The 26054-nt window shown below is 42.3% G+C and overlaps 1 protein-coding gene across 1 annotated transcript in view; it reads left to right on the top strand.

The window, feature by feature from the left end:
• Positions 1-26054, top strand: part of LOC140196463 (uncharacterized) — a 388255-nt gene that overhangs the window by 233409 nt on the left and 128792 nt on the right. The window contains exons 16-21 of the mRNA XM_072255725.1: positions 2600-2746; positions 9441-9671; positions 11129-11322; positions 12944-13071; positions 23491-23660; positions 24012-24191. Of these exons, the coding sequence (XP_072111826.1) occupies positions 2600-2746; positions 9441-9671; positions 11129-11322; positions 12944-13071; positions 23491-23660; positions 24012-24191 (1050 nt within the window). The remainder of the gene's footprint in view (positions 1-2599; positions 2747-9440; positions 9672-11128; positions 11323-12943; positions 13072-23490; positions 23661-24011; positions 24192-26054) is intronic.

Genomic DNA, 26054 nt, shown 5'->3' on the forward strand with positions numbered 1-26054 from the left:
TTATGGATCTTTTTGAGTGGTGAATAAGTTGGTTGTATTTCCCTCTTATTGAAAGACTAGCCGCATCTATTTTATTTGACTCCTATTGCACAGAGCTGCACTTTCCTATTTTTGGGAACATCCGGTTCTGGTTGCTTTATTTTGGAATGTTGGGGGGTTCTTTGAAAGAGTTTCTACTTATGAATATTTCCTTCTTGTTTTTGGTTTCATTTCTTTATCATCTCAGCTTTGAGATGTGAGGTCAGGGTACCACCGAACAGGAGTACTGAATGGGCAGGGAGGATATTCATGTCCATTTTTCTCTGGGAGCATTGCCCCACACTGGGTGCCATGAAAACCCTTGATGATACCCAATCAAGACTGATACTTACCAAAGATTTTTTGTAACTCTTTGGCAAGGTCAAACTTTATTGCCTATTCCAAATTGCTTTGGAGCTGAGTGGGTTGCTGAGCTGTTTCAGAGTGCAGTTTGAGACAAAGTTATCTTTCTGTGAGTTAAGCGAGGAGTGTAGCAGGCAACACTGTGGCTTCACTGCTCCAGAGACCCAGGTTGGATCTTGACTGCTGGTGCCATCTATGTGGAGTTTGCACATTCAAAGATTCAAAAAACTTTATTGTCATTCCAACCGTACATCAACTCTGCAGGGCAGAATGAGACAGTGTTTCCCAGGCACAGTGCAATCATAACATAACAAACGCAACACTAAATAATAAACCTAACAATAAATAGTAAAGCACAACAGCCACATGTCAGTTAAAATCAGGTTATAAGTGTCCAGTGCAAGTTAAAAGTGTCCAAAAGCAGAGTCAGGTAGAGCAGCTATTTAGCAGTCTGACTGCCTGTGGGAGGAAGCTGTATTGGAAGTAGCCTTGTGGTTTTAGTTTTGATGCTCCTGTAACACTTGCCTGATGGCAGAAGAACAAGCAGTTCATGGAGAGGGTGTGAGGGCTCTTTAATGATGTACCGTGTCTTCTGGAGGCATCGACTCTGAAAGGGGTCTTGGACAGAAGGTAGGGAAACCCCAATAACCTTCTCTGCTCCCCTAACCACCCTCTGCAAGGCTTTTTTGTCAACAGCACTGCAGCTGGAGTACCAGATTGTGATGCAAAAGGTCAGCACACTCTCAACCACGCCTCTGTAGAATGTAGTTAAGATGTTAGTGGGGAGTGATGCTTGTTTAAGCTTCCTCAGAAAATGCAGTCTCTGCTGGGCCTATTTCACAATCCCAGTGGTGTTCTTGGACCAGGTGAGATTGTCCGAGATCTGCACCCCAAGGAACTTGATGTTTTCCACTCTCTCCACTGTGGAACCGCTGATGCTGAGGGGTGTGTGCTCAAACTGAGACCGTCTGAAATCGATGATCATCTCCTTGGTTTTGGTGACATTAAGCATCAAGTTGTTATCACTACACCACCTCTCTAGGTGCTTGACCTCCTCCCTGTACATGGTTTCATAATTTTTTTTTCGTGTGATTGTGTGGATTTCCTCCAGGTGTTCCTGTTTCCTCCCACACCCAAAAGGGACCTGCAGGTCGGTAAGTTAATCAGCCGGTGTAAATTGTTACTTACTTACTGCCCGTTATGCTGCTGGCGTTTAGAGCGGCAATGAAGGTCCTCCATCTCTGTCTGTCCATATATCTGTCTGCACACAGATATAGACGGATTCATCATTGCTGTTGCCATAACGATTTTTTTTTTGAACAGTCAGGGTCGTTAGCCCCGAACTGACCACCTCCCATGCTCCCCCCCACAACCTGGAGGACTGGTGGAGCACTCTTAGTCTGGCCTCTACCCTTTGACCTGTTTAGCATGGGTGACCCTACCAACAGCCAAAGTACAAGGCCCTGACTCCAGCCAACATAGCTGTCCAAGTCATTGAAGCATGCACGCCTCCAAAGCCTACAGCAAGGATGGGAGGACTGTAAATTGTCCTCGGTATTAATGGGCTGTAGGTTAGAGTTGATGAGGACATGAAAGGTGGTAGATTATCAGGAGATAATGGGGGAATGAGATGGATGGGATTGTTCTGAGAGATAGATTGAATGATACAGGAAAATATAAGTTATACAGTATGTAAATTAGACCAACTGGATTGCCTTTCCAAAGGGGCATGGGTGAACATGTGGCTTCTTACAACAATCCAGCAACTTCATGATTACCAGCACCAAAGTTCATGTTTTGCCCTGGATGCATTTTTAATTAGTTAACAATTTTATATTTCCCTTTGCTGGGGGTAGAATTTTTGCCTCTGGGCTTCTCGGTCTCTAGTCCAGTTGCATAATGTTTATTCTTGAGGAAGACCTGAAGAAATTCTGAAGTTATTTGATAGAGCTTTCAGCTTCAAAAGATAACAAAAGCTTTTTTGTCCATTTCACAGTCTGTGACTGCACTTTAGGCTCCTCCACAGTATTTATATAAGATTGATTGTTTTTCTTTGTGTGATTGACATGGGGTTTTTAAATATACTGGACATGTTTTGAGCCTTTGTGGCAGTGTATGACTGTATTTGTTATCTGTTTGACTTCCTGTATGATTTGAGGGTGCCTTATCTTGCTAATGCATCTTTTTTCTTGGGCCCGTTCTCTTTTCATTCTTGTAGGCTGAGTTGAATAGTGCAGACCTTGAGTTGTCCTTAAACAAGCTGAAGACTGAGAAGGACACCCTGCGAGATTCCCTTGCCAAGATGAGTGCACTCAGTGAAGGTTTGGCTCAGGATAAGGTTGAATTGAATCGCATTCTCCTCCAGGTCAGTTAACAAAGCCAACAGTAAAAGACCTTGCCCAAAAAGGAATCACTATGATACGTGGTTCAGGCAAGATGCACATTGTTACACTTCTGAGAACAAATCAGAGCAAATGTATCATGAAATAAAGATCAGAAATGCTTTAGGTTTGATATTTGGTTCCCTTTCTGTTCTTATTGAAGCTACCTGAGGAAATCCCACAAGTAGCCACTTCATTGTTGAGTGATTCAGAGCTATGCATGGTTACTTCAACTTGAGGTGGCTAAATCACCAGGATTTCCTTCACAATTAGACAGAAACCACAATTATACCATTAACTCCTTTAGTAAACAGGAATCATCTGGCTACCGAACCAGTCCACATTTTTCAGCCCTTCCAGATCCTGACAAGAAATGGCAACACTGGTCAGCTGCAGCACACACAGAATGCTGGAGAAACTCAGCAGGCCAGGTAGCCCCTATGGAAAAGACTAAACAGTCTCGGCCCAAAAGGATGACTGTTTACTCATTTCATTGGATGCTGCCTGGCCTGCTGAGTTCTTCCAGCATTTTGTGTGTTGCTTTGGATCACCGGCATCTGCAGATTTTCTTGTATTTGACATTGATCAGCTAACTCATTGTGGGCTTAAAAAAAAAGCACTTCCATGTTGCACACAGGCAGGGGACTTTCTGAAGACCAATGAACCAGTTGCCCAGGACTGCACGCTCACTTCTCTGCTCCTTGTCACAATCTGTCAGGAAAAGCATACTACAATGCATCTGCATCAGCCCTTCCATAATCATCGTCAATGTTGTCTGATAAAGCATTAGAGTGCAATCTCTCTCGAGGGAGTTAAAACACTACTTTCACTTTCCTTCTCTGACCACAGTTGTCTCTCAAGTGAAGCATGCACCTCTAACCAACCTCCAGGTCACACGGCAGCAATGTCTGAGCTGGAGATTTGCTACTTAAAATGCAATGGTGCAGTCTATTCCCCTGCTCATCTGCCACCTCCTCTTTTCTTTAAGCATTTCTTTGTGGCTGAGGGGTGGTGGGGACTAGTTGATGGAGCATGGATCAAGTGAGTATGTGGGCTTTGCTGTGATAGTGTCTAACCAATGTGCTTTGTACTTCAAATGCCACAAAGGTGAATCTGATGTGAAAGTCCAGGGAGGTGCCCAGAAGGCAGAGTTTCTTCAGCAGCTTGACTATATTTTGCTTTTGAAAGGCTACAATCTATTTGTTAGAACGATTGCTGTTATTTGCAGATTTAGTCTTGAAGGCAAAGGAACTTAATTTCACACTTCTTTGGTTACATGATTGTGTCCATGCGTGTGCTGATGTACTACATATATTTGCACATGTGTGATTATATGTGTACAGGAATGTCATGTGTACATGTGCATACAGTTTACATTTGTATGCATGCATGGTTGCATGTGCAGTTTTGTGTGGGTGCAATGCAGTGTATATGTGTGCGTGAAACTGTGCGTGTGCGGACTGTGCATGAGTTTGTGTGTGAGAATGAGGATGAAAGGTGCAGTTAAAGCATTAGCGCTTTTGCCTTGACATGACTAATCACAGTGAGGAATTCCTTTCAGTGCTGCAACAGGGTGAGTCATCTCACGAGCAGGTCCAGCACTCCCCTCCTGCCAGCTCTTCTTGGTGGTCCTGGGTGATCTTGTCAGTCCATAAAATTCTTTCTCATCCTCCCCACCACCACACAGGTTTCCTGGGTCTGAAAACATGGAGCAGTTGTTTCATTTCACTCCCTCTCTGCCTGTCCTTCAGCTGGAAAATCTCCAAATTATTGTACTCACAGCAATCTTTGGCCTTGTAGAGTAAGGCCTTAAAAAGTGACATGAATTAGTATCATAAAGAGCTGGGAACTACAGTAAATTCAATGCTCGATATTTGGGACCTATTTGATAAATAAGGTGGCAATTGCCCTTCTTCGGGCAACCATAATTTTAACACACGTCTATAACCTGGCTTAAATAGCTGTAGTTGAAAATCTCAGTTAGCATTTCAATTCAGGACCAAAGACGTGTACTACTACTATGCTTGGGATCAGGGAAATTCATGCCTAACCAACAATTAGACTGGGCAGTCCAAAGGCCAGATTTAATTTGAATGTCTTGTGTTTCATGTTTCAATTTTACAGATGCACCATAGAAAGAATCTTATTTGGATATAGCACAGCTTGACTTGGCCACTGCTGTGTCCAAAACTGCAGAAATTGCAGAGCGTTGTGAATATTTATTTATTTATTGAGACAGCATGGAGTATGACTTTACAGCCCTTCAAGCCACGCCAGCCAGCTTTAACCTTTGTCTAATCACAGAACAGTTTACAATGACAAATTAGCCTACTAACCGGTATGTCTTTGGACTTTGGGAGGAAACCTGAGCACCCGGGGAAAACCTATGCATTCCACGGGGAGCTTGTACAGACTCCTTACAGGTGATGTTGAAATTGAACTCCGGACTCTGACGCCTCAAGCTGTAATCGCATCATACTAACCGCTACGCCACTATGGCATCCAAATACAGCTCAGTCCATTTCAAGAACCTACCTCCTCTCCATGGACTACACTATAAGCTCCCTTGGAATGCAGCCAGCATAATCAAAGACCCTCGCATCCTGGTCATGGTCTTTCCTTCCCCCTCCATCAGGCAGAAGAAACAAAAGCTTGAGAGCACATAGCACCAGGTTCAAGACAGCTTTTACCCCATTGCTATAAGATTCTTGAAAGGGCCTGTTGTACGATAAAGATGAAACTTGACCCGTCATTCTATCTCATCATGGCCTTATTTGTATACATGGCCCCGCACAGCTCTTTCCCTGTAACTGTAACACTCTATTCTGCATTCAGTTATTGCTTTTCCTTTTGCACTATCTCTGTATTCATACTTATATGTGGAATGACTTGTCTGAATTGCATGCAAATGAAGATTTTCATTGTATTTTGGTATACGTGTAATCAATAAACCAATTACAATTACCACGTCTTTCTTAGAAACTGCAGTCTTTATTTGTCTGTGCCAAAAGAGACCTCAACAGTTAGTATGGATCTGGGATCATTAAAAAGGCTATCAGCACAGGTGCTCTACAATGCTGTGTGCTTAGCTCCCTGCTCTACTCACTTGTGATTGTGTGGCTAAGTACTGCTCCAGTGTCACATTTAAGCTTGCTGAGTACACCACTGTTGTTGGCCATATCAAATGTGCTGACGAATCAACATATAGGAGGGAGAATGAAAACCTGATTGAATGCTACCATAACAACAGCCTCTCACTCAGCATCAGCAAAACCAAAGAGCTGGTAATCGACTACAGGGGGAAAAAGCTGAAGGTCCATGAGCCAGTCCTCATTAAAGGAAAGAGGTGGAGAGGATCCATAGATTTAAATTCCTTGTCATCAACATATCAGAGAATCAGTCCTAGGACCAACATATAAGTGTCGTCACAAAGAAGTCACAACATCTCCATCTCTACTTAGAGGTTTGCATGGATTTAGCATGTCACCAAAAACCTTGACAGTCATCTGTAGATGTAGAGTGTGGAGTATCCTAACTGGTTACATCACAGGTTTAGGGAAGCTTGGTTTTTGAGAGAATTTGAAGCCTTGGTTAAGAAGAAGGGGGAGGTGTATCTAGCAGGTATAGGCAGCAAGGAACAAATGAGGTACTTGAGGAATATAAGAAATGTAAGAGAACACAAGAGGTAAACCAGGAAGGCTAAAAGATAGCATGAGCTTCCTCCAGCAGACAAGTGAAGGAAAATCCCAAGGGCTTCAACTGGTACAGTATATTAAGAGCAAAAAATTTGTCCTCTTGAAGATCACTGTAGTCATCTATGCATGGAGCTGAAAGAGATGGAGGAGATCATACAGATTTTTTACATCTGTATTTACTTGAGAGATGGACAGATTCTTTATAACTAAGGCAAAATGATACTGAAGTCATAGACCGTTTATAGATTACAGAGGAGGAGATGCTTACTGTCTTGAATTAAATTTGGGTGGATAATCCCCAGTGCATGACAAAGCATCCCCTCAGACCTTGCGAGAGAGGCTAGTACAGAAATTGCAGAGGCTCTAGCAGAGGATTTTAAATATCCTTATCCATTTGTGAGGTGCTGGAGGATTGAAGGAGAGATAATGTTATTCCATTGATAAAGAAAGTCTCTAAGAATAAGGTGGGAAATTCTAGGCTTGTGAGTAGTAGGTGAATTGTTTGAAGATATTCTAAGGTACAAGATAAATAAGTATTTGGATAGACATGGCATAATTAAAGCCAGTCAATGTGGCTTTGCATGTGGTAGGTCGTGTGTAGCCAGTTTTTGAGAGTTTTTCAAGGAAGTTACCACAAAAGCTGATGTAGGAAAGTAGGTGGACATCGTCTACATAGACTTTAGCAAGGTCTTTTGCCAAGACCCACATGGGCAGATGGTGAAGAAGGTTCGGTCGCTGAGCATTCATGATGAGGTAGTAAATTGGATTTGACATTGGCTTCATGAGAGAAGCCAGAAAATGGTAGTGGACTCTCTGACTAGAGGCCTGTTGGTGATGTGCCGCAGGAATCAATGTTGGGTCCGTTGTTGTTTGTCACATATATCAATGATCTGAATGATAATGTGGTAAACTGGATCAGCAAATTTGTGAATAATTTTGAAGATTAGGAGTGTAGTGAACAGAAAGGAAGGCTATCAAAGCTTGCAGTGAGATGTGGACCAGCTGGCCAAATGGGCTGAAAATGGCAGATGGAATATAATGCAAGCGTGTTGGAGGTGTTACACTTTGGGAGGACAAACCAGGGTAGGGCGTACAAATTGAACTGTAGGGCACTGAAGCTTGTTGTAAAACAGAAGGATCTGGGAATAATGATCCATAAATCCTTGAAAGTGGCGTCATAGTTAGATAAGGTCATTAAAAAGAGGTTTTGTCACGTTGGCTTTTGTAAGTTAGAGCTTTGAGTATGAGAGTTGGGATGTAATGATAAAATTGTATAGGATTTTGGTGAGGTCTAATTTGGAGTATTGCGTGCAGTTCTGGCCACTTACATATGGGAAAGATATCGATCAAATTGAAAGAGTACAGAGGAAAATTTCAGGACCTGAGTTATAGGGAAATGTTAACTAGGTTTACGACTTTATCCCCTGGAGCGCAGGAGCTAGGGGGAGATTCAACAGAGGGGTACAAAATTCTGAGGGGTATAAATAGGGTAAATGCAAACAGTCCTTTTCCACTGAAGTTGGTGAGACTAGAACCAGAGGTCATAGGTTAAGGGTGAAAGGGTGTGAGTGTTGAACAAGCTGCCAGCAGAAGTGGTGGATGTGGGTTTGACTGCACTATTTAAACAAAGTTTGAGTAAGTGTACGGATAGGAGCATTATGGAGGGCTACAGTCAAGGTGCAGTTCAATGGGGCTAAGCAGAATAGCAGTTAAGCAGGGACTAGGTGGGCTGTAGTGCTTTATTATTCGATGACTATAAAATGAGAGATACAGCCCATTCCATAATAGGCAAAACACTCCCCACCATTGAGTACATCTGCAAGGAACGCTGCCACAAGAAGTCACTGTCACAGACCCCCAACACCCAAGCCATGCCTTCTTCTAGCAGCTGTTGTTGGACAGGAAGTACAGAAGTCTTCAATCCACACCACCAGGTTCAAGCTCCTGAAGTGGTATGGATAACTTCATTCGACATTACTCTGAACTGATTGTATGACCTACAGACTCACTTTCAAGAACTTTTTACAACTCATGATCTCAGTGTTATCTTTATTTGAGTTTGTCTTGTCTTTGGTGTAGCATAGCGGTTAGCGTGACGCTTTTACAATTCGGGGTGTCGTAATTCCAACATCATCTGTCAGGAATTTGTATGTCCTCCGTGTGAATGTGTAGGTTTCCTCCGGGTGCTCCAGTTTCCAAAGACGTACCGGGTAGTAGGTGAGTTGGTCATTGTAAATTGTCCTGTGATTAGGCTAGGGTTAATAGGTGGGTTGCTGGACTGTACAATTCATTGGGCTAGAAGAGCTAGATCTGCACTGTATCTCTAAATAAATAATAAATATGAAACGCCTGCAAGAAAATGAATGTCAAGCTAGTATACAGTAACACATATGGACTAAATTTGCGTGTGATATGTAATAAATACATAATGTATATGATAATAAATTTAGTTTGAACTTTGAGAACAGCACCATGAATTCCACCATTATATTGTTCATCAGGAAAGCTCTTTATCATTTTAGTCACAAATACAAGGAAATCTGCAGATGCTGGAATTTCAAGCAACACACATAAATGTTGCTGGTGAACACAGCAGGTCAGGCAGCATCTATAGGAAGAGGTACAGTCGACGTTTCGGGCCGAGACCCTTTGTCAGGACTCCGTCGACTGTACCTCTTCCTATAGATGCTGCCTGACCTGCTGCGTTCACCAGCAATACATATGTGTGTTGCTTATCATTTTAGTTCTCTTTTTAGAGCGTAACTTGTTTTCCCAATATTCATTGAGATCTTAACTCAAGAATAGGACTATTTATAGACGGTATTACAACATGTAACCCCAATTTGGTGTATCCTGTATTCCTTAACACTCTTACTTTTGAAATTCACACACTCAGTTTATCGTGCAGGTTTGGACCAATATACTCGGTGCTGGATGGTTATAGCTTGGGGTTAATGCCTGTTAAATATTTCTGTTCTCTTAGATGGAAGACGATAGAACAGTTCTGCAAGGACAGAAGAAAGAGATTGAGAAGGCAAAGGCTAGTATCCAGAATGTATTGGTCCGCGTCAAGCAGGAGAAGATGGACCTGGACACGGAGAAATGTGGATTAGACCAGTCTCTGCAGATTGTGGAGGCAAGCCAGGAACAGCTGGAACATGAGATAGTGGTTCTCCAAAGGGTGAGGGATCAACTGCACGATCAGCTTGGGCAGGTATGAACTTAACGATGTTCTACTGCAGGAGCCAGTTGAATCATTGCTAAGTCGAGATCATACGTGTGCTCTGCGTCTGTTATTGCAGGTGGATGTGGGGAGGCTGCTCAGTAGAAATGGAATTAATACAGATGTACGTATATCTGCTTAAAAGGTACTGCTCAAATAAATAACAACTGAGTTAACTTGTGAGAATTCCAGTGATTTTACCTCATGCCTCCCACTCTGCTCTAAAATGCTCTAATTCAAGCAAGCTGATGGTCACCTATCAAAATATCTTCTTATAGAGTAATAGAGTGCTGATGGAAGGATGCCTTAAACCCAAGGTGGTCAATGCCAGCCATGGTGCCTATCAAGTTAGTCCCATTTGCTCACGCTTGACCCATATCCCTTTAGACCTTTCCTACCCATGCATTTTTGAATGTTATTGTTACTGCCTTAACCAGTAGCTATTCATTCCATAGGCTCAACATTCTGTGTGAAGAAATTCTCTGTAAGTCTCTCTTAAATCTTTCATCTCTCTCATCATAGCAAGTGTATGCCCCCTGTGCCCCCTCTCCTAAGAAAAAGATTATGCGTGTTCATCATATCTACGTATACTGCTCAAGATTTTACACACCTCAGGACCTATACCCTTCAGTCTTTCAGTTCCAAACAATAAAGACCTTGCCTGCCCAACCCCTCCCTGTAATCAGGGCCCTCATGTCCTGACTGCGTGTTTGGAAAGCCTGTCTTACGTGGCTCATTGTCAGCCTTATTTGTATTATATGCTTATGGGTGATTTTGAGATGACTTCCTATAATGAAAATAATGTGAAAATGCAAGGTGTTGTCATTGCAAAGGTTACAAGGGTTGAGAAGGTATGGATTCATCTCATGGTTTCCCAGTAGCTTTATAAAGATAACTGTGAATCTAGATAGCTGCTTTGATTATCTTTGTGGAGGTTAAAGTAGAAACTATGAATATATGACTGAAAAGATGCAGAACATGGGTCAGCATAATAGCGTAATGGTTAGCATGCTTTACAATAGAGGTGACCCAGGTTCAATTCCGGCCACTGCCTGTGAGCAGTTTGTATGCTCTCCCCGCGACCATGTGGGTTTCCTCCGGTGCTCCCGTTTCCAAAGACATACCGGTTGGTGGGTTAATTGGTCATTGTGAATCATCCCATGATTAGGATAGGATTAAATCAGGGAATTGTTAGGCATCATGGCTCAAAGGGCTGGAAGAGCCTATTCCGCTCTGTAAATCAATCAATAAATAAATAAAACGATTCTGTAAATTCACAGTTCCGGGAGACAGAGCAGGTTGACCTGATCTTTGTACCTGTTCGTTAAATTGCAGCTGAAGTGGTGTGCTCATATTTCTATTTCAGAAACTGTCAAGCACCTGGTATTTCTCTCTGCTGTGTCTGAGTTTTTTTGTTTAACTGTGCACCATGGCTCCGTCTCGCACAGGCGAATCGGCAGAAGCAGACCCTGAGTGAGCAGTTGACTCAAGTGCAGCGAGATGGGGAGCTCCAGAGCGCAGGTCTGCTCCGGGCCAGCAAGGAGAAGGAGGAGATGATGAAGGAGAAAGCCAGCTTGGTGGTGCAGCTGACTGCTGCTGAGAGGGAGAGCAGAGCACTGTCTGAAGAGCTAGCTGCCCTCAGGTGGGAAACTCCAAAATGGTATGCTGTATTTGAGTGGACCTCTAATTAAATTGGTGCCTGTTGTATGGCATCGGATGTCTAATGTGCCGTTCAGCCCTGGCTTGTAGAACCAAAAGAATATTCTTTCACCAATTTCAGGACATGAGTCCTGAGACAGATCAGCCATGATCATGTGGAATGCTAGCAGAGGATTAAGGGCTGAGTGATCTATTCATCCTTCCATTTTCTTGTGTTGCAGTGAGTGAAGGAAAATGACTAAGATGGATTTCCATTGTTAATGGCATTAAACTGAAGCAATAGCAAAGGAATAGCCATGCACAGAATTTCATCCCCTTGCTACGTGAAGGGATGGCTGGGTGGATATACATCTCTACCAAAGGGAGTGTAAGGCACTCCTTCCCTCAGCAAGCCTGGAGATCACCCTTTGGCAAGGTGTAGCTCCTGTTTAGCTCCCAACCAAGGTCACGCAAAACCATGGGAGCAGGTGGTGGGTGGTTGTATGAGTAGCTGGTGCATATACAAGACCCGGTTATGCGACAACTGATGCCAGACAATCTGTGAGGACTGTTGATAATGGCTGGGGTCAGCCGTCTTGTAAGGACACTACCCAGAAGAAGACAATGAGAAAAATATGTAGAAAAAGTATGCAAAGAACAATCATGTCCATGGAAAGACCATGATCGCCCACATCATTAAACATGGCATGTAATGAATGAACGCTATGGGAACATTGTTGGTATAATTCACGTCAGCAGTCAAGGAAAAGGCACCTTCTGTTTCTAGCCAATGAGATGTAGGGACTCTGAATAGGAATTGAGGAATTTTAATGGTAATGCCAAACATGTGCTCATACAGCATCAAAACAGGCCCTGCGGGCCACTGTTCTTACTGAAAATCCAACACTGTCCTCCTTATTTTTCCCATTTTGCTGTCTACATCCCCTCCCCCATATTCTACCACTTCTCTACACACTAGTGTCCACTTATGCTACCACCACCCAGTGTGTGGTTTGGGATATGAGGGGAAACTGGAGCACCTGGGATCACAAGGAGAATGTGCAAACTCCACACAGACAGCAGTGGAGGTCAGGTTTGAACCTGGCTCACTGGAGCTGTGAGACAACAACTCTAATAGCTGCATGGTTGTAGTGCCCTGGAGAGCACTTCCTTGTAGAGAGTGTAGAGACAAATTTACTGTTTCCCTTGATGGCAGGAATTTTGGTCAGTCTATGGGCCAAGTCGTATTAGGATGGTACCTCCTCCTTTTCTAATCCACCAAAAATGTTGTAATCTTCCCACACCTCATGAAGTCATCGCTGTCTTCTTCCCCAGTCCCACCCTCCCAAACAGAGACAGCAATACTGCTTTATGATAGATCCCAGAGAATCTTTGATCAGACTTAGTCACAGAAAAGAGTCTCAAATACAGAGCTGAGGTGAGCTGTTAGCACAATGCTTGCCTACAGAAATGTAAAATTACCTACTCATCCACTGCTAAAGATAAGGCTTTCTACGTCAATGTGACCGGATCAACCATCTGCCATAGCATTCAAATGTGCGACTTAACAAGAGATCGTGTTACTACATGCCGACCTTTAACCATGATCTTGCTATCCTTTACAGGGCAGATAAGGAAGCTCTAGAGACCAATCTTTTCGAGGCTCAGCAGCTCATTGTGCAGCTCGAGACCTGCAAGGAGCAGCTTGAAGGAGAGAACCAAACCATTTCATTTGCTAAGGAGTCACTTCTGGGTGATTTAAGTTGGTTTATTTATACTTGTCAATTTTGTATGTGAATGCATGTAGGTCTTTGAATGTGTCTGTGTGCATATATGTACATAAGTATAGTAATTTGCCCAGGTGTGAATAATGTGTCCAGGTCTGAGTTAACTTTACTCTTTACATTCCAGTCTTAGACTGGGTCAGATTCAGTACACATTCTGTTTCTCATTCAATAGTGCATTGTTCCAGCTTGGGGCAATTATCCCTATTACACTTTATCCTAATGACATCCTTACATGCACCAAGCAATGTTATACCCTTGGTCAAGTAACAATTGTCCATTGTACAGCAAACTGTGACTTAAAATAATTTTAAGAGATTGGAAAATATTAAAGCAGCAACATTAAATTATAAAGGAATATAAAAGGACACTTAAAAATTTGCACAGATAAATAATATAAATAAAATGAAGAGAAGCATGATATTAGTTTATGAATAATGATAGTGATAATATTGATGAGTTATTTGGCAAGTTTATATCAGAAAGATTAATGCATTGGATGTGATGTTAAACAGGGAAATCAGAAAAGACATGAAATGTTTGCAGTTGCTAGGAGGATATAATGGAAGGGGGGAGATAATTGATAAAGAATCTGAGAAGATAGAGAAAAATCTTGTTATCTCCTTTGGATTTCACCCAGACATATTTAAAAAGAAAGTTAACAGAAGGATACCAGAGGTACTGTCATGTATATTTAAAACTTCATTTTATAGAGGGTTTGCAGCCAGTTTGAGTGAATTCCTTATTTAATGTGGGAAATAGAACACTGTACCACAGAATCAGGTAGCTTAGCACCTGTAGGTAGGAAAGGTAATATTTATTAAAAGATGCAGTTGACAGTCATCTGGAAAATGAAGATTAAGTAAGGACAACTTTGAAAGGGAAGATCGTCTTTGACCAATTTTTGTGGATTGTCCAAAGGAGCAGCAGAGAAAAGAGTTAGAGTGGGAGATGATTTATAACACAGAAACATAGAAAACCTACAGCACAATACAGGCCCTTCGGCCCACAATGCTGTGCCAAACACGTACTTAGATATAGTTAGATGATTAGAGGCTTTTGATTAGATAAAGTATAGTCAATTCATGATTAAGATCAATGCATGTCAAATTTGAGGAGAGTATCAGAATGATAAATTAACTACCATCAAAACAGTAAGCAGACAGTAGAGGTAGTTAGAGACAGGGACTCATATGGGAAAGATGAGAAGTCTTCCAGAGGGATTGTTGCTAGGATAACTCTCCATGCTTTGCATTAGCAATTTAAGGAAGGAACAATCAGGAAATCAGGAGAGCTAAAAAGGGCCAGCATAGTTTTAAAGCAGAGATTCCCAACCTTTTATATGCCATGGACCCCTACCATTAACCATGGGGTCTGTGAACTCCAGGTTGGGAACCCCTGTTTTAAAGGGAATCTCTAAAAGTGGCAACACAAACAGACAGGGTGGTGAGGAAGGCATGAGTTGATTGGGGCATTGAGCTTAAAAGTCAGGAAGTCAGGTTGCAGCTGTAGAAAATTTTGCACTGGCCACATTTAGAGTCTTGTGCACATTTCTGGTCACCGCATTACAGGAAGGATGTGGAGGCTTTGGAGAGTGTGCAGTAGAGTTTCACCAGGGTACTACCTGAACCAGAGTAAGATTGAGAATAAGAGGACAAATGGGTTGTTTTCTCTGGAGCATCAGAGTCTGAGGGCAACCTGATAGAGGTATATACAATTGTGATAGCTATAGATATGATATATAGGCAGAGTCTTTTTCTTCCAGTGTGTAAATATCAAATACTAAAGAGCTTAGCTTTAAGGTGAGAGGGCGAAGGTTTAAGGGAAATTTTCGAGTCAGTTTTTTTAAAACACAAAGGGTGTAGATGCCTGAAATGAACTACCAGAGGAAGTGGTGGAAGCAGATATGACAGCAACATTTAAGATGTACTTAGACAGACACAACAACAGGTAGGAAGTGGAGGATTATAGAGAAGCAGGTGGATGTGCAGTTTAAGTTGACACCATGGTCAGCACAGATATCATGACCTAAAAGGCCTGTTCCTCTGTTGTACTGTTCTATGTAGAGCTATATAACACAGAAACAGGCCATTCAACCCATCAAGTCCTTAATGCCCAATACGCACCATTTCACACTGATCTTATTTTATTCTCCCTACATTGCTATCAACTTCCCTCCCCCCCAACCCCCCCCCCCCCCACCACCACTTACACACATTGGGGCCAGATAGCCTCCGTGTTTGTAGAATGCGGGAGAGAACTGAAGTACATAGCGATACTCACACAGTAACAAGGAAATTGTGCAAATGCTCTATGGTGCATGCCACTGTGATATCCAGCATGCTCCCAAATCAATGAAAGTAGTAAAGCTGGTTTACAAGCAATAAAAATGATACAAATTTCTGAGATACAGTGAATTCTGGTTAATGGAGCCATTGGTTAATTGGGGCAGTGGCTTATTTAGACAACTTGTAAAGAACAAAACCTAATTGAGAAAATAGCCAAGGGTTTCCTTTGTTAGTTTGGGATGTTATGCTGCCTAATTGGGACAGAAGACTGTTGCTGAACAGTTTCTAACTAGGGTCAGTTGAGTGCACTCATGTGGCTGTTAGACACCACACCGTGCTGAGAGCAAACGGTTTTTTGATAGCGGCAGTTATGTGTGTTAGTGTTCAAAATGCAGTAATTTTGGTGAGAACTACGCAGTAGGACATTTCAGAACTGTTTTGCTCACTGTGGTTTCAATCATTCAGGCTTGGAGATGCCGGAAACGGCCAGGAGTGAAAATGAATGATTTCACTCCTTCAGCAAATTAGGAACTATGAAGTATTTGAAGGTGTCGACAATCATGTTGAGCATTACCCTTGGTCCCTACCAGACACTCAGCTCTCACCTGTGGCTCCAAGTAGCCGTTTGCATGTGACAATGGCCACTCCCCAGTAGACTGCTTCGACAGGTGAGGGGAGCCTGCAGGTCTCATACCCCAGTGAGATAGGGACTTGCCTGTCCTAGCATGCAAAGGCAGCTCTGGTGGACTGGGCGGATGAAATCTAAGGTAAGATTCAACAGCCAGGAAGGCAGTTCTGCAGCGTTCCGTGGAGAACGAAGGGCATGATGGGTCACAGGAGAAGTTATGGTCATCCACTGCAGCCAAGGAAGACCCCAGATGTGACGACTACTCGTCACTGGGCCCGGACTTCTGAGGTCAAGAGAGTGGAACTGCCCCAGTGCAGTGGCTTTTCCTCTTTAAAAACCCTCCTGCGCAGGTTTCCTGTCATTGTTAGTTATGACAAGTAACCACCAGTGGTATAGGTAGTTTTCTAATTTGTTATGTACAGTATTTCATTTACATACATAATTTGTTAATGCAGTTAAATGGTAGTTTGTCTTTTTTTATACCTCTTTAATTATTTCCATAAAACTTGGGCTAATTGGGATAGCTGCTTAATTGGGCCAAAATGTACTGGTCCTGATGTGTCCCAATTGACTGGAATCCACCGTATCTGAAATACTCTGTGTATCACACCATTGTTTGAACACGTAGGGTACCTGCATATTCAAAAATATATGGCATGATATATCACAATTCATCCTTATGATAGTGAACAGTGAACTAGTTATTGAGAAACACCTAAATGAAGGGCTGTTTTCAGTAGAAAGTAGAAGAGAGAGAGACATCCTAGTGGAGGTCCTGGATGAGGCTTAATAAAAGACAGAGATATTTTGTGTTGAAGGTCCTGCATAAAGTTTGTAAAGACTGAAATTCAGTTACATAAAGCAAACCGACAGCAAAGCCCAAATTGCTGAAAGTAAGCAACAATCCCATTAAATGTCATTAGTTTTGAAAAGTTAACTATTGGCCAGATCTCTGAAAAGTGCCATGATTATAAAATAATCAACAATAAATTCAGGAGGAAATTTAGAAGAATTCTTTTATAAGAAATGTTATAGTTAATGGATAAATTAGTTCATCTAGAGGAAAGAAACAGGAAGTCTGATGATTGGTCTGCTTGAAGAGGGTTCAAGAAACCATATGGCAGATCATACAACAGCATTAAGTAGTTAGACCAGCTGATTTGTTTCTGCATTTTAGATGCAGTTCAATGTAAAGTCTCAATTGATGTGGGGTGCAGTGTTAAGAAACTGTTATACTATGAGAATTATAAAATTACATGAGACATTGGACATTTTTCCTCACAGGTGAATGTACAAAACCCTGATAGAGGGCAGGGAAGTCCTCTCCAGTGACTAATCAATATTTATCCATCAGCCAGTGCTGAGAAAGCAGATCTGCCACAGCCAAACCATGTGTTGCACTTTAGAGTACATTCATTCCATGTCTTGTTTCTCCGTATTGCAATGGTAACTTAATTATTTTTTTTTACAAAGTACCTCAATAACTGTAAAGTGCTTGGAATGCCCCTGAGGTCATGAAAGGCTTCAATACAAACATTTTCTTTCTTCCTGGAGACAACAGCCCTTTGTACCTGCAGTTTCAGTGTCGGGATACATTTTATTCTATTTCACCCATTTGCTTTGCATTTTTATAGCTATAGACTTAAAATCTATTGGGTCCAAACATAATGAATTCACAGCTGGCTAACTTCTAGCTACTGCATGCCGGTATTTGAGATTGATAATTCCAAAGCTAATCAAAAGAAAAATACAGAGCTGGGGATACTCATGTACGCTTAGTTCATTTAACTGTGAGACATGCACTTATAACATGGTGGCATGATAACATATGCCATTTGCCTACTTTTACACATATATATAACCTGTAATGAATTATGTAAACAACAAAGAATGCTTAATCAAGCAATATATTTACAATATTACTGAAATACTAATTAAATATTAAATACACAACAAGGTATGGTGCACATCTGTTAGGATAAAATGATAGTTGTAGAATTATGCTTGGCTGTTGCCATCAGATAAAAGGTACAAGAGCATTAGGAATCGCACCACCAGGTTCAAGAACAGTTACCACCCCTCAACCATCAAGCTCTTGAACTAAAGGGGATAACTTCGCTCAACTTCACTTGCTCCATCAACAAATACACTCAAAACCTTCTAAAGATGTACAGTGGAGAGCATTCTGACAGGCTGCATCACTGTCTGGTATGGGGGTGGGGTGGCTACTGCACAGGACCGAAAGAATCTCCAGAGGGTTGTAAATCTAGTCAGCTCCATCTTGGGTACTAGCCTACAAAGTACCCAGGACATCTTCAGCGAGCGGTGTCTCAGAAAGGCAGCGTCCATTATTAAGGACCTCCAGCAACCAGGGCATGCCTTTTTCTCACTGTTACCATCAGGTAAGAGGTACAGAAGCCTGAAGGCACACACTCAGTGATTCAGGAACAGCTTTATCCCCTCTGCCATATGATTCCTAAATGGGCATTGAACCCTTGGACATTACCTCACTTCTTTTAATATACAGTATTTCTGATTTTTGCATATTTTTTAATCTATTTAATATATGTATACTGTAATTCATTTAATAATTTATTTATTATCATTTTATTTATTTATTTAATCTTCTATATTATGTATTGCATTGAACTGCTGCTGCTGTTAACAAATTTCACGTCAGATGCTGGTGATAATAAACCTGATTCTGATTCTGAAGTGTACCCACAACCAATAGACTCACTTTCAAGGACTCTTCATCTCATGTTCTCAATATTTATTGCTATTTATTTATAGCTGCACTTGCACTGTTTGTTGTCTTCTGCAGCTTGGTAGAATTCCCTAACTGGGTCATCCTTCATTGATCTTGTTATAATTGCTATTCTATAGATTTGTTGAATATGCCCACAAGAAAATGAATCTCAGGATTGTATATGATGGCACATATGTACTTCTGATGATAAAATCTACTTTGAACTTTTCAAGTATGTAAAGAGTAAAAGACAGGTGAGAGTAGATATAGGACCGATAGAAAATGGTCCTGGAGAAATTGTAATGGGAGATAAGGAGATGGCAGAGAAACTGAATGAGTATTTTGCATCAGTCTTCACTGAGGAAGACATCAGCAGTATACCGGACACTTAAGGGTGGCAGGGAAGAGAAGTATGCGCAGTCACAATTACGACAGAGAAAGTACTCAGGAAGCTGAATAGTCTAAAGGTAGATAAATCTCCCGGATCCGATGGAATGCACCCGCGTGTTCTAAAGGAAGTAGCTGTAGAGATTGCGGAGGCATTAGCGATGATCTTTCAAAAGTCGATAGATTCTGGCTTGGTTCCGGAGGACTAGAAGATTGCAAATGTCAGTCCGCTATTTAAGAAGGAGGCAAGGAAGCAAAAAGGAAATTATAGACCCGTTAACTTGACATCGGTGGTTGGGAAGTTGTTGGAGTCGATTGTCAAGGATGAGGTTACAGAGTACCTGGAGGCATATGAGAAGATAGGCAGAACTCAGCATGGATTCCTTAAAGGAAAATCCTGCCTGACAAACCTATTACAATTTTTTGAGGAAATTACCAGTAGGCTAGACAAGGGAGATGCAGTGGATGTTGTATATTTGGATTTTCAGAAGGCCTTTGACAAGGTGCCACACATGAGGCTACTTAACAAGATAAGGACCCATGGAATTACGGGAAAGTTACATACGTGGATGGAGCGTTAGCTGATTGGCAGGAAACAGAGAGTGGGAATAAAGGGATCCTATCCTGGTTGGCTGCCGGTTACCAGTGGTGTTCCACAGGGGTCCGTGTTGGGGCCGCTTCTTTTCACATTGTACATCAACGATTTGGATTATGGAATAGATGGCTTTGTGGCTAAGTTTGCTGACAATACGAAGATAGGTGGAGGGGCCGATAGTGCTGAGAAAACGGAGAGTCTGCGGAGAGACTTGGATAGATTAGAAGAATGGGCAGAGAAGTGGCAAATGAAGGACAATGTTGGAAAGTGTATGGTTATGCACTTTGGCAGAAATAATAAACGGGCAGACTATTATTTAAATGGGGAGAGAATTCAAAGTTCTGAGATGCAACGGGACTTGGGAGTCCTCGTACAGGATACCCTTAAGGTTAACCTCCAGGTTGAGTCAGTAAACATAGGAACATAGAAAATAGGTGCAGGAGTAGGCCATTCTGCCCTTCGAGCCTGCACCACCATTCAGTATGATCATGGCTGATCATCCAACTCAGAACCCTGTACCAGCCTTCCCTCCATACCCCCTGATCCCTTTAGCCACAAGGGCCATATCTAACTCCCTCCTAAATATAGCCAATGAACTGGCCTCAACTGTTACCTGAGGCAGAGAATTCCACAGATTCACCACTCTCTGTGTGAAGAAGTTTTTCCTAATCTCGGTCCTAAATGGCTTTCCCTTTTTCCTCAAACTGTGACCCATCGTTCTGGACTTCCCCAACATCGGGAACAATCTTCCTGCATCTAGCCTGTCCAATCCCTTTAGGATTTTATACGTTTCAGTAAGATTCCCCCTCAATCTTCTAAATTCCAACGAATATAAGCCTAGTCGATCGAGTCTTTCATCATATGAAAGTCCTGCCATCCCAGGAATCAATCTGGTGAACCTCCATTGTACTCCCTCTATGGCAAGAATGTCTTTCCTCAGATTAGGGGACCAAAACTGCACACAATACTCCAGGTGTGGTCTCACCAAGGCCTTGTACAACTGCGGTAGTACCTCCCTGCTCCTGTACTCGAATCCTCTTGCTATGAATGCCAGCATACCATTCGCCTTTTTCACCGCCTGCTGTACCTGCATGCCCACTTTCAATGACTGGTGTATAATGACACCCAGGTCTCATTGCACCTCCCCTTTTCCTAATCGGCCACCATTCAGATAATAATCTGTTTTCCTGTTTTTGCCACCAAAGTGGATAAAATCACAAATTAAATTGCATTTGCCATGAGTTTGCCCACTCACCTAACCTATCCAAGACACCCTGCATCCTCTTAGCATCCTCCTCACAGCTAACACTGCCGCCCAGCTTCGTGTCATCCGCAAACTTGGAGATGTTGCATTTAATTCCCTCATCCAAGTCATTAATATATATTGTAAACAACTGGGGTCCCAGCACTGAGCCTTGTGGTACCCCACTAGTCACTGCCTGCCGTTCTGAAAAGGTCCCGTTTATTCCCACTCTTTGCTTCCTGTCTGCCAACCAATTCTCTATCCACATCAATACCTTACCCCCAATACCGTGTGCTTTAAGTTTGCACACTAATCTCCTGTGTGGGACCTTGTCAAAAGCCTTTTGAAAATCCAAATATACCACATCCACTGGTTCTCCCCTATCCACTCTACTAGTTACATCCTCAAAAAATTCTATGAGATTCGTCAGACGTGATTTTCCTTTCACAAATCCATGCTGACTTTGTCCGATCATTTCACCGCTTTCCAAATGTGCTGTTATCACATCTTTGATAACTGACTCTAGCATTTTCCCCACCACCGATGTTAGGCTAACCGGTCTATAATTCCCCGGTTTTTCTCTCCCTCCTTTTTTAAAAAGCTGGGTTACATTAGCCACTCTCCAATCCTCAGGAACTAGTCCAGAATCTAAAGAGTTTTGAAAAATTATCACTAATGCAGCCACTGTTTCTTGGGCTACTTCCTTAAGCACTCTGGGATGCAGACCATCTGGCCCTGGGGATTTATCTGCCTTTAATCCCTTCAATTTACCTAACACCACTTCCCTACTAACATGCATTTCCCTCAGTTCCTCCATCTCACTGGACCCTCTGTCCCCTACTATTTCCGGAAGATTATTTATGTCCTCCTTAGTGAAGACAGAACCAAAGTAGTTATTCAATTGGTCTGCCATGCCCTTGTTCCCCATAATCAATTCACCTGTTTCTGTCTGTAGGGGACCTACATTTGTCTTAACCAATCTTTATCTTTTCACATATCTATAAAAGCTTTTACTGTCAGTTTTTATGTTCCCTGCCAGTTTTCTCTCATAATCTTTTTTCCCCTTTCCTAATTAAGCCCTTGGTCCTCCTCTGCTAGACTCTGAATTACTCCCAGTCCTCAGGCGAGCCGCTTTTTCTGGCCAATTTGTATGCTTCTTCTTTGGAATTGATACTACCCGTTATTTCCCTTGTCAGCCATGGGTGCACTACCTTCCCTGATTTATTCATTTGCCAAACTGGGATGAACAATTGTTGTAGTTCATCCATGCGATCTTTAAATGCTTGCCATTGCAAATCCACAGTCAACGCTTTAAGTATCATTTGCCAGTCTATCTTAGCTAGTTCACGTCCCATACCTTTAAAGTTACCCTTCTTTAAGTTCAGAACCTTTGTTTCTGAATTAACTATGTCACTCTGCATCTTAATGAAGAATTCCACCATATTATGGTCACTCTTACCCAAGGGGCCTCTCACGACAAGATTGCTAATTATCCCTTCCTCATTGCTCAATACCTAGTCTAGAATAGCCTGCTCTCTAGTTGGTTCCTCAACATGTTGGTTCAAAAAACCATCCCGCATACATTCCAAGAAATCCTCTTCCTCAGTGAAGAAGGCGAATGCAATGTTGGCATTCATTTCTAGAAGAATAGAGTATAGGAGCAGAGATGTGATGTTGAGGCTCTGTAAAGCACCGGTGAGACCTCACTTGGAGTACTGTGGGCAGTTTTGATCTCCTTATTTAAGAAAGGATGTGCTGACATTGGAGAGGGTACAGAGAAGATTCACTAAAATGATTCCGGGAATGAGAAGGTTAACATATGAGGAACGTTTGTCCGCTCTTGGACTGTATTCCTTGGAGTTTAGAAGAATGACAGGAGACCTCATCGAAATATTTTGAATGTTGAAAGGCATGGACAGAGTAGATGTGGCAAAGTTGTTTCCCATGATGAGGGAGTCTAGTACGAGAGGGCATGACTTAAGGATTGAAGGGCACCTATTCAGAACAGAAATGTGAAGAAATTTTTTTAGTCAGGGGGTGGTGAATCTATGGAATTTCTTGCCATGGGCGGCATTGGAAGCCAAGTCATTGGGTATATTTAAGGCAGAGATTGATCGGTATCTGAGTAGCCAGGGCATCAAAGGTTATAGTGAGAAGGCGGGGGAGTGGGACTAAATGGGAGAATGGATCAGCTCATGATAAAATGGCGGAGCAGAGTTGATGGGCTGAATGGCTGACTTCTGCTCTTTTGTCTTATGGTCCAATGTTAAGTATATCTGGTTTGGTTTTATCATTTGATTTGATTTCTTATTGTCACATGTGCTGAGATACAGTGAAAATCTTTTGATTGGTTGCTGTCCAGGCAGATCATGTGATACATAAGTACTTTGAATTAGTAAAAAGAAAACATTGCAGAATGCATTGTAGCAGCTTCAGAGAAATAGCAGTGCAGGTGGACTAATAAAGTGTAAGGTAATTGTCCTTTCCTGCTGTTTCAGCTGAGGTTGACCTTGCTCGTAAAGAGATGGACTTACAGTTAATCAATGTCAACCGAGAGAAGGAGTTGTTACAGGAAAAACTTGGTCGGCTGGAGAAGGAGAACCATATCTCACTGAAAAATGAGCAACAACTCCATGAAGAGGACATTGAAAGACTTCAGAAAGAGAAGGTATGTGGTAATTGAGCCAAGTATCAATTGAATATCGAGTTTTCCATGTGTGTTATGCAAATCCCATGCAACGCTACTACATTATCCACAATAATTGCCTAAATAAAGTTTCTATAGTAATGTTTCTTCCTCTCAAATGTAAATAAGTTATCGTCTGTTCAGTGATTCTTTATAACTGGTAACTTTATAATTAGTATCATCTTTATGAAACACAGCCAAGCATTGTTATATCCAAAATGGTTTTCAATGCTGAGCAGATAGATTCAATCAAATTTTGTTGTGGGTAGGTTTTGAACAGTGGGGACAGTTCAGGTTACACAGTGAAAATAAAGCATTTGTTGCACACTACAGGAATGGCTGTGCATTGAGCTAACAGCGGAGAAAGCTGAGGCTGTTCAGCATCTTCAACAGGAGCGTGAAGAACTACTCAGTCGCTTTGAAGAAGAGAAGGAGGAGCTGAACGAAGAAATTCTCACTTTACAAAAACAGAGGGATGAGAGACTGATTCAGGCAGAGAGCATAAAGCAGCAGGTAATGAGCAAATTTGACTTTCCTAAGGGTCAGAGTGTAAATTGGATGGCTATCAATGAGGTTGGACCACAAGGTACAGTACAGAGAGATCTCCCTAGGAATGAAGTGATTGAACTTTATTATTGTACAAAAATGAGGCTTTAAAAACTCGACAGAGGATTGCATGCATATTAAAGTTTTTTTTAAATAACATAGAAATACCTAGATTCAGAAAGCAAGTGAGGCATAAATTTTACAAGATAGTGAAGAAAAATGTGCGAGACATTACTGCAAAAAGCAAAAATCAGAATCAAATCTGGGTTGGCACGGACAGAGTGGGCCAATGGACCTTTATCCATGCCAACTCTACATTTTCTACACAGTGAAAGAAGGGAGTTGGGTAGAGTCTCTCTGGTCGTCACTTTCTATTCCATCAAGTTTGACATTGCTGGCTACCTTCTGCCAGTTAGTTGGTCAATGAGTAGAAGTTTGATCTATAACCCTGTAGGTCCTGAACATGCTGCTAGATCCAAGTTAAGCGCTTTCCCACAGAGAAGGCATTCTCCCAGCATTCCATCAGGTTCTGCTTGTTTTCTGATGGTCAGATATTCCACCACCATGACCTCACAGCATCCTCTGTTTTCAGGCAGATTCTGTTTATATGTACCCCACAACTACCCTCTATTTTACCACAGCTCAACCAACTGGAACAAAATCTGCAGTTTTCAATTTAAATATTGCATTTCACTTGCATTGTAAGTGTAAGGACTTTCAAAGGATCCAGTTATTATGGAAATTGTTTATTATTTTTGTTTTTGGCAGTGACTCTTATGACATCATAGATGCGACAATTTATATAAATCCAGAGCTTAGCAATATATTTTATCAGATGTCTCTTTACCTAGAGAGAACTTTCTTTTGAACAGTTCAAGTGTGTCACTCAGTACAGTTCACTAATGCTCTGGTTCCAGCACTCCTTTTGAATTCAAGTGAACCTCAGTTTCCGCCCTCACTTTAAACTACCAGGTCCAGAGGAAAATTTGTTACACCAAAAGCAGTGAAATAGAAGTGTGTTGTGCGTTACTGCAGAATAACTACCAGTCATCTGTAAGATCTGCCAGTCCAGCACACCCAAGTCCCAGAAGTGTTGGATTATCAGAGTTTTACTATGGCATCTTCCAGCATAAGTGGCGAGGGAGGATGGGAAAAATGGATAACATGAATTCCTCCGTCTCTGCCGCATCTGCTCTCAGGATGAGGCTTTTCATTCTAGGACGAGGGAGATGTCTTCCTTTTTTAAAGAAAGGGGCTTCCCTTCCTCCACTATCAACTCTGCTCTTAAACGCATCTCCCCCATTTCACGTACATCTGCTCTCACTCCATCCTCCCGCCACCCCACTAGGAATAGGGTTCCCCTGGTCCTCACCTACCACCCCACCAGCCTCCGGGTCCAACATATTATTCTCCGTAACTTCCGCCACCTCCAACGGGATCCCACCACTAAGCACATCTTTCCCTCCCCCCTCTCTCTGCATTCCGCAGGGATCGCTCCCTACGCAACTCCCTTGTCCATTCGTCCCCCCCATCCCTCCCCACTGATCTCCCTCCTGGCACTTATCCGTGTTAGCGGAACAAGTGCTACACATGCCCTTACACTTCCTCCCTTACCACCATTCAGGGCCCCAAACAGTCCTTCCAGGTGAGGCAACACTTCACCTGTGAGTCGACTGGGGTGATATACTGCGCCTGGTGCTCCCAATGTGGCCTTTTATATATTGGCGAGACCCGACGCAGACTGGGAGACCGCTTTGCTGAACATCTACGCTCTGTCCGCCAGAGAAAGCAGGATCTCCCTCCCAGTGGCCACACATTTTAATTCCACAT

This window comes from Mobula birostris, chromosome 4 (assembly GCF_030028105.1).
Source record: "Mobula birostris isolate sMobBir1 chromosome 4, sMobBir1.hap1, whole genome shotgun sequence".
Lineage (NCBI taxonomy): Eukaryota > Metazoa > Chordata > Chondrichthyes > Myliobatiformes > Myliobatidae > Mobula > Mobula birostris.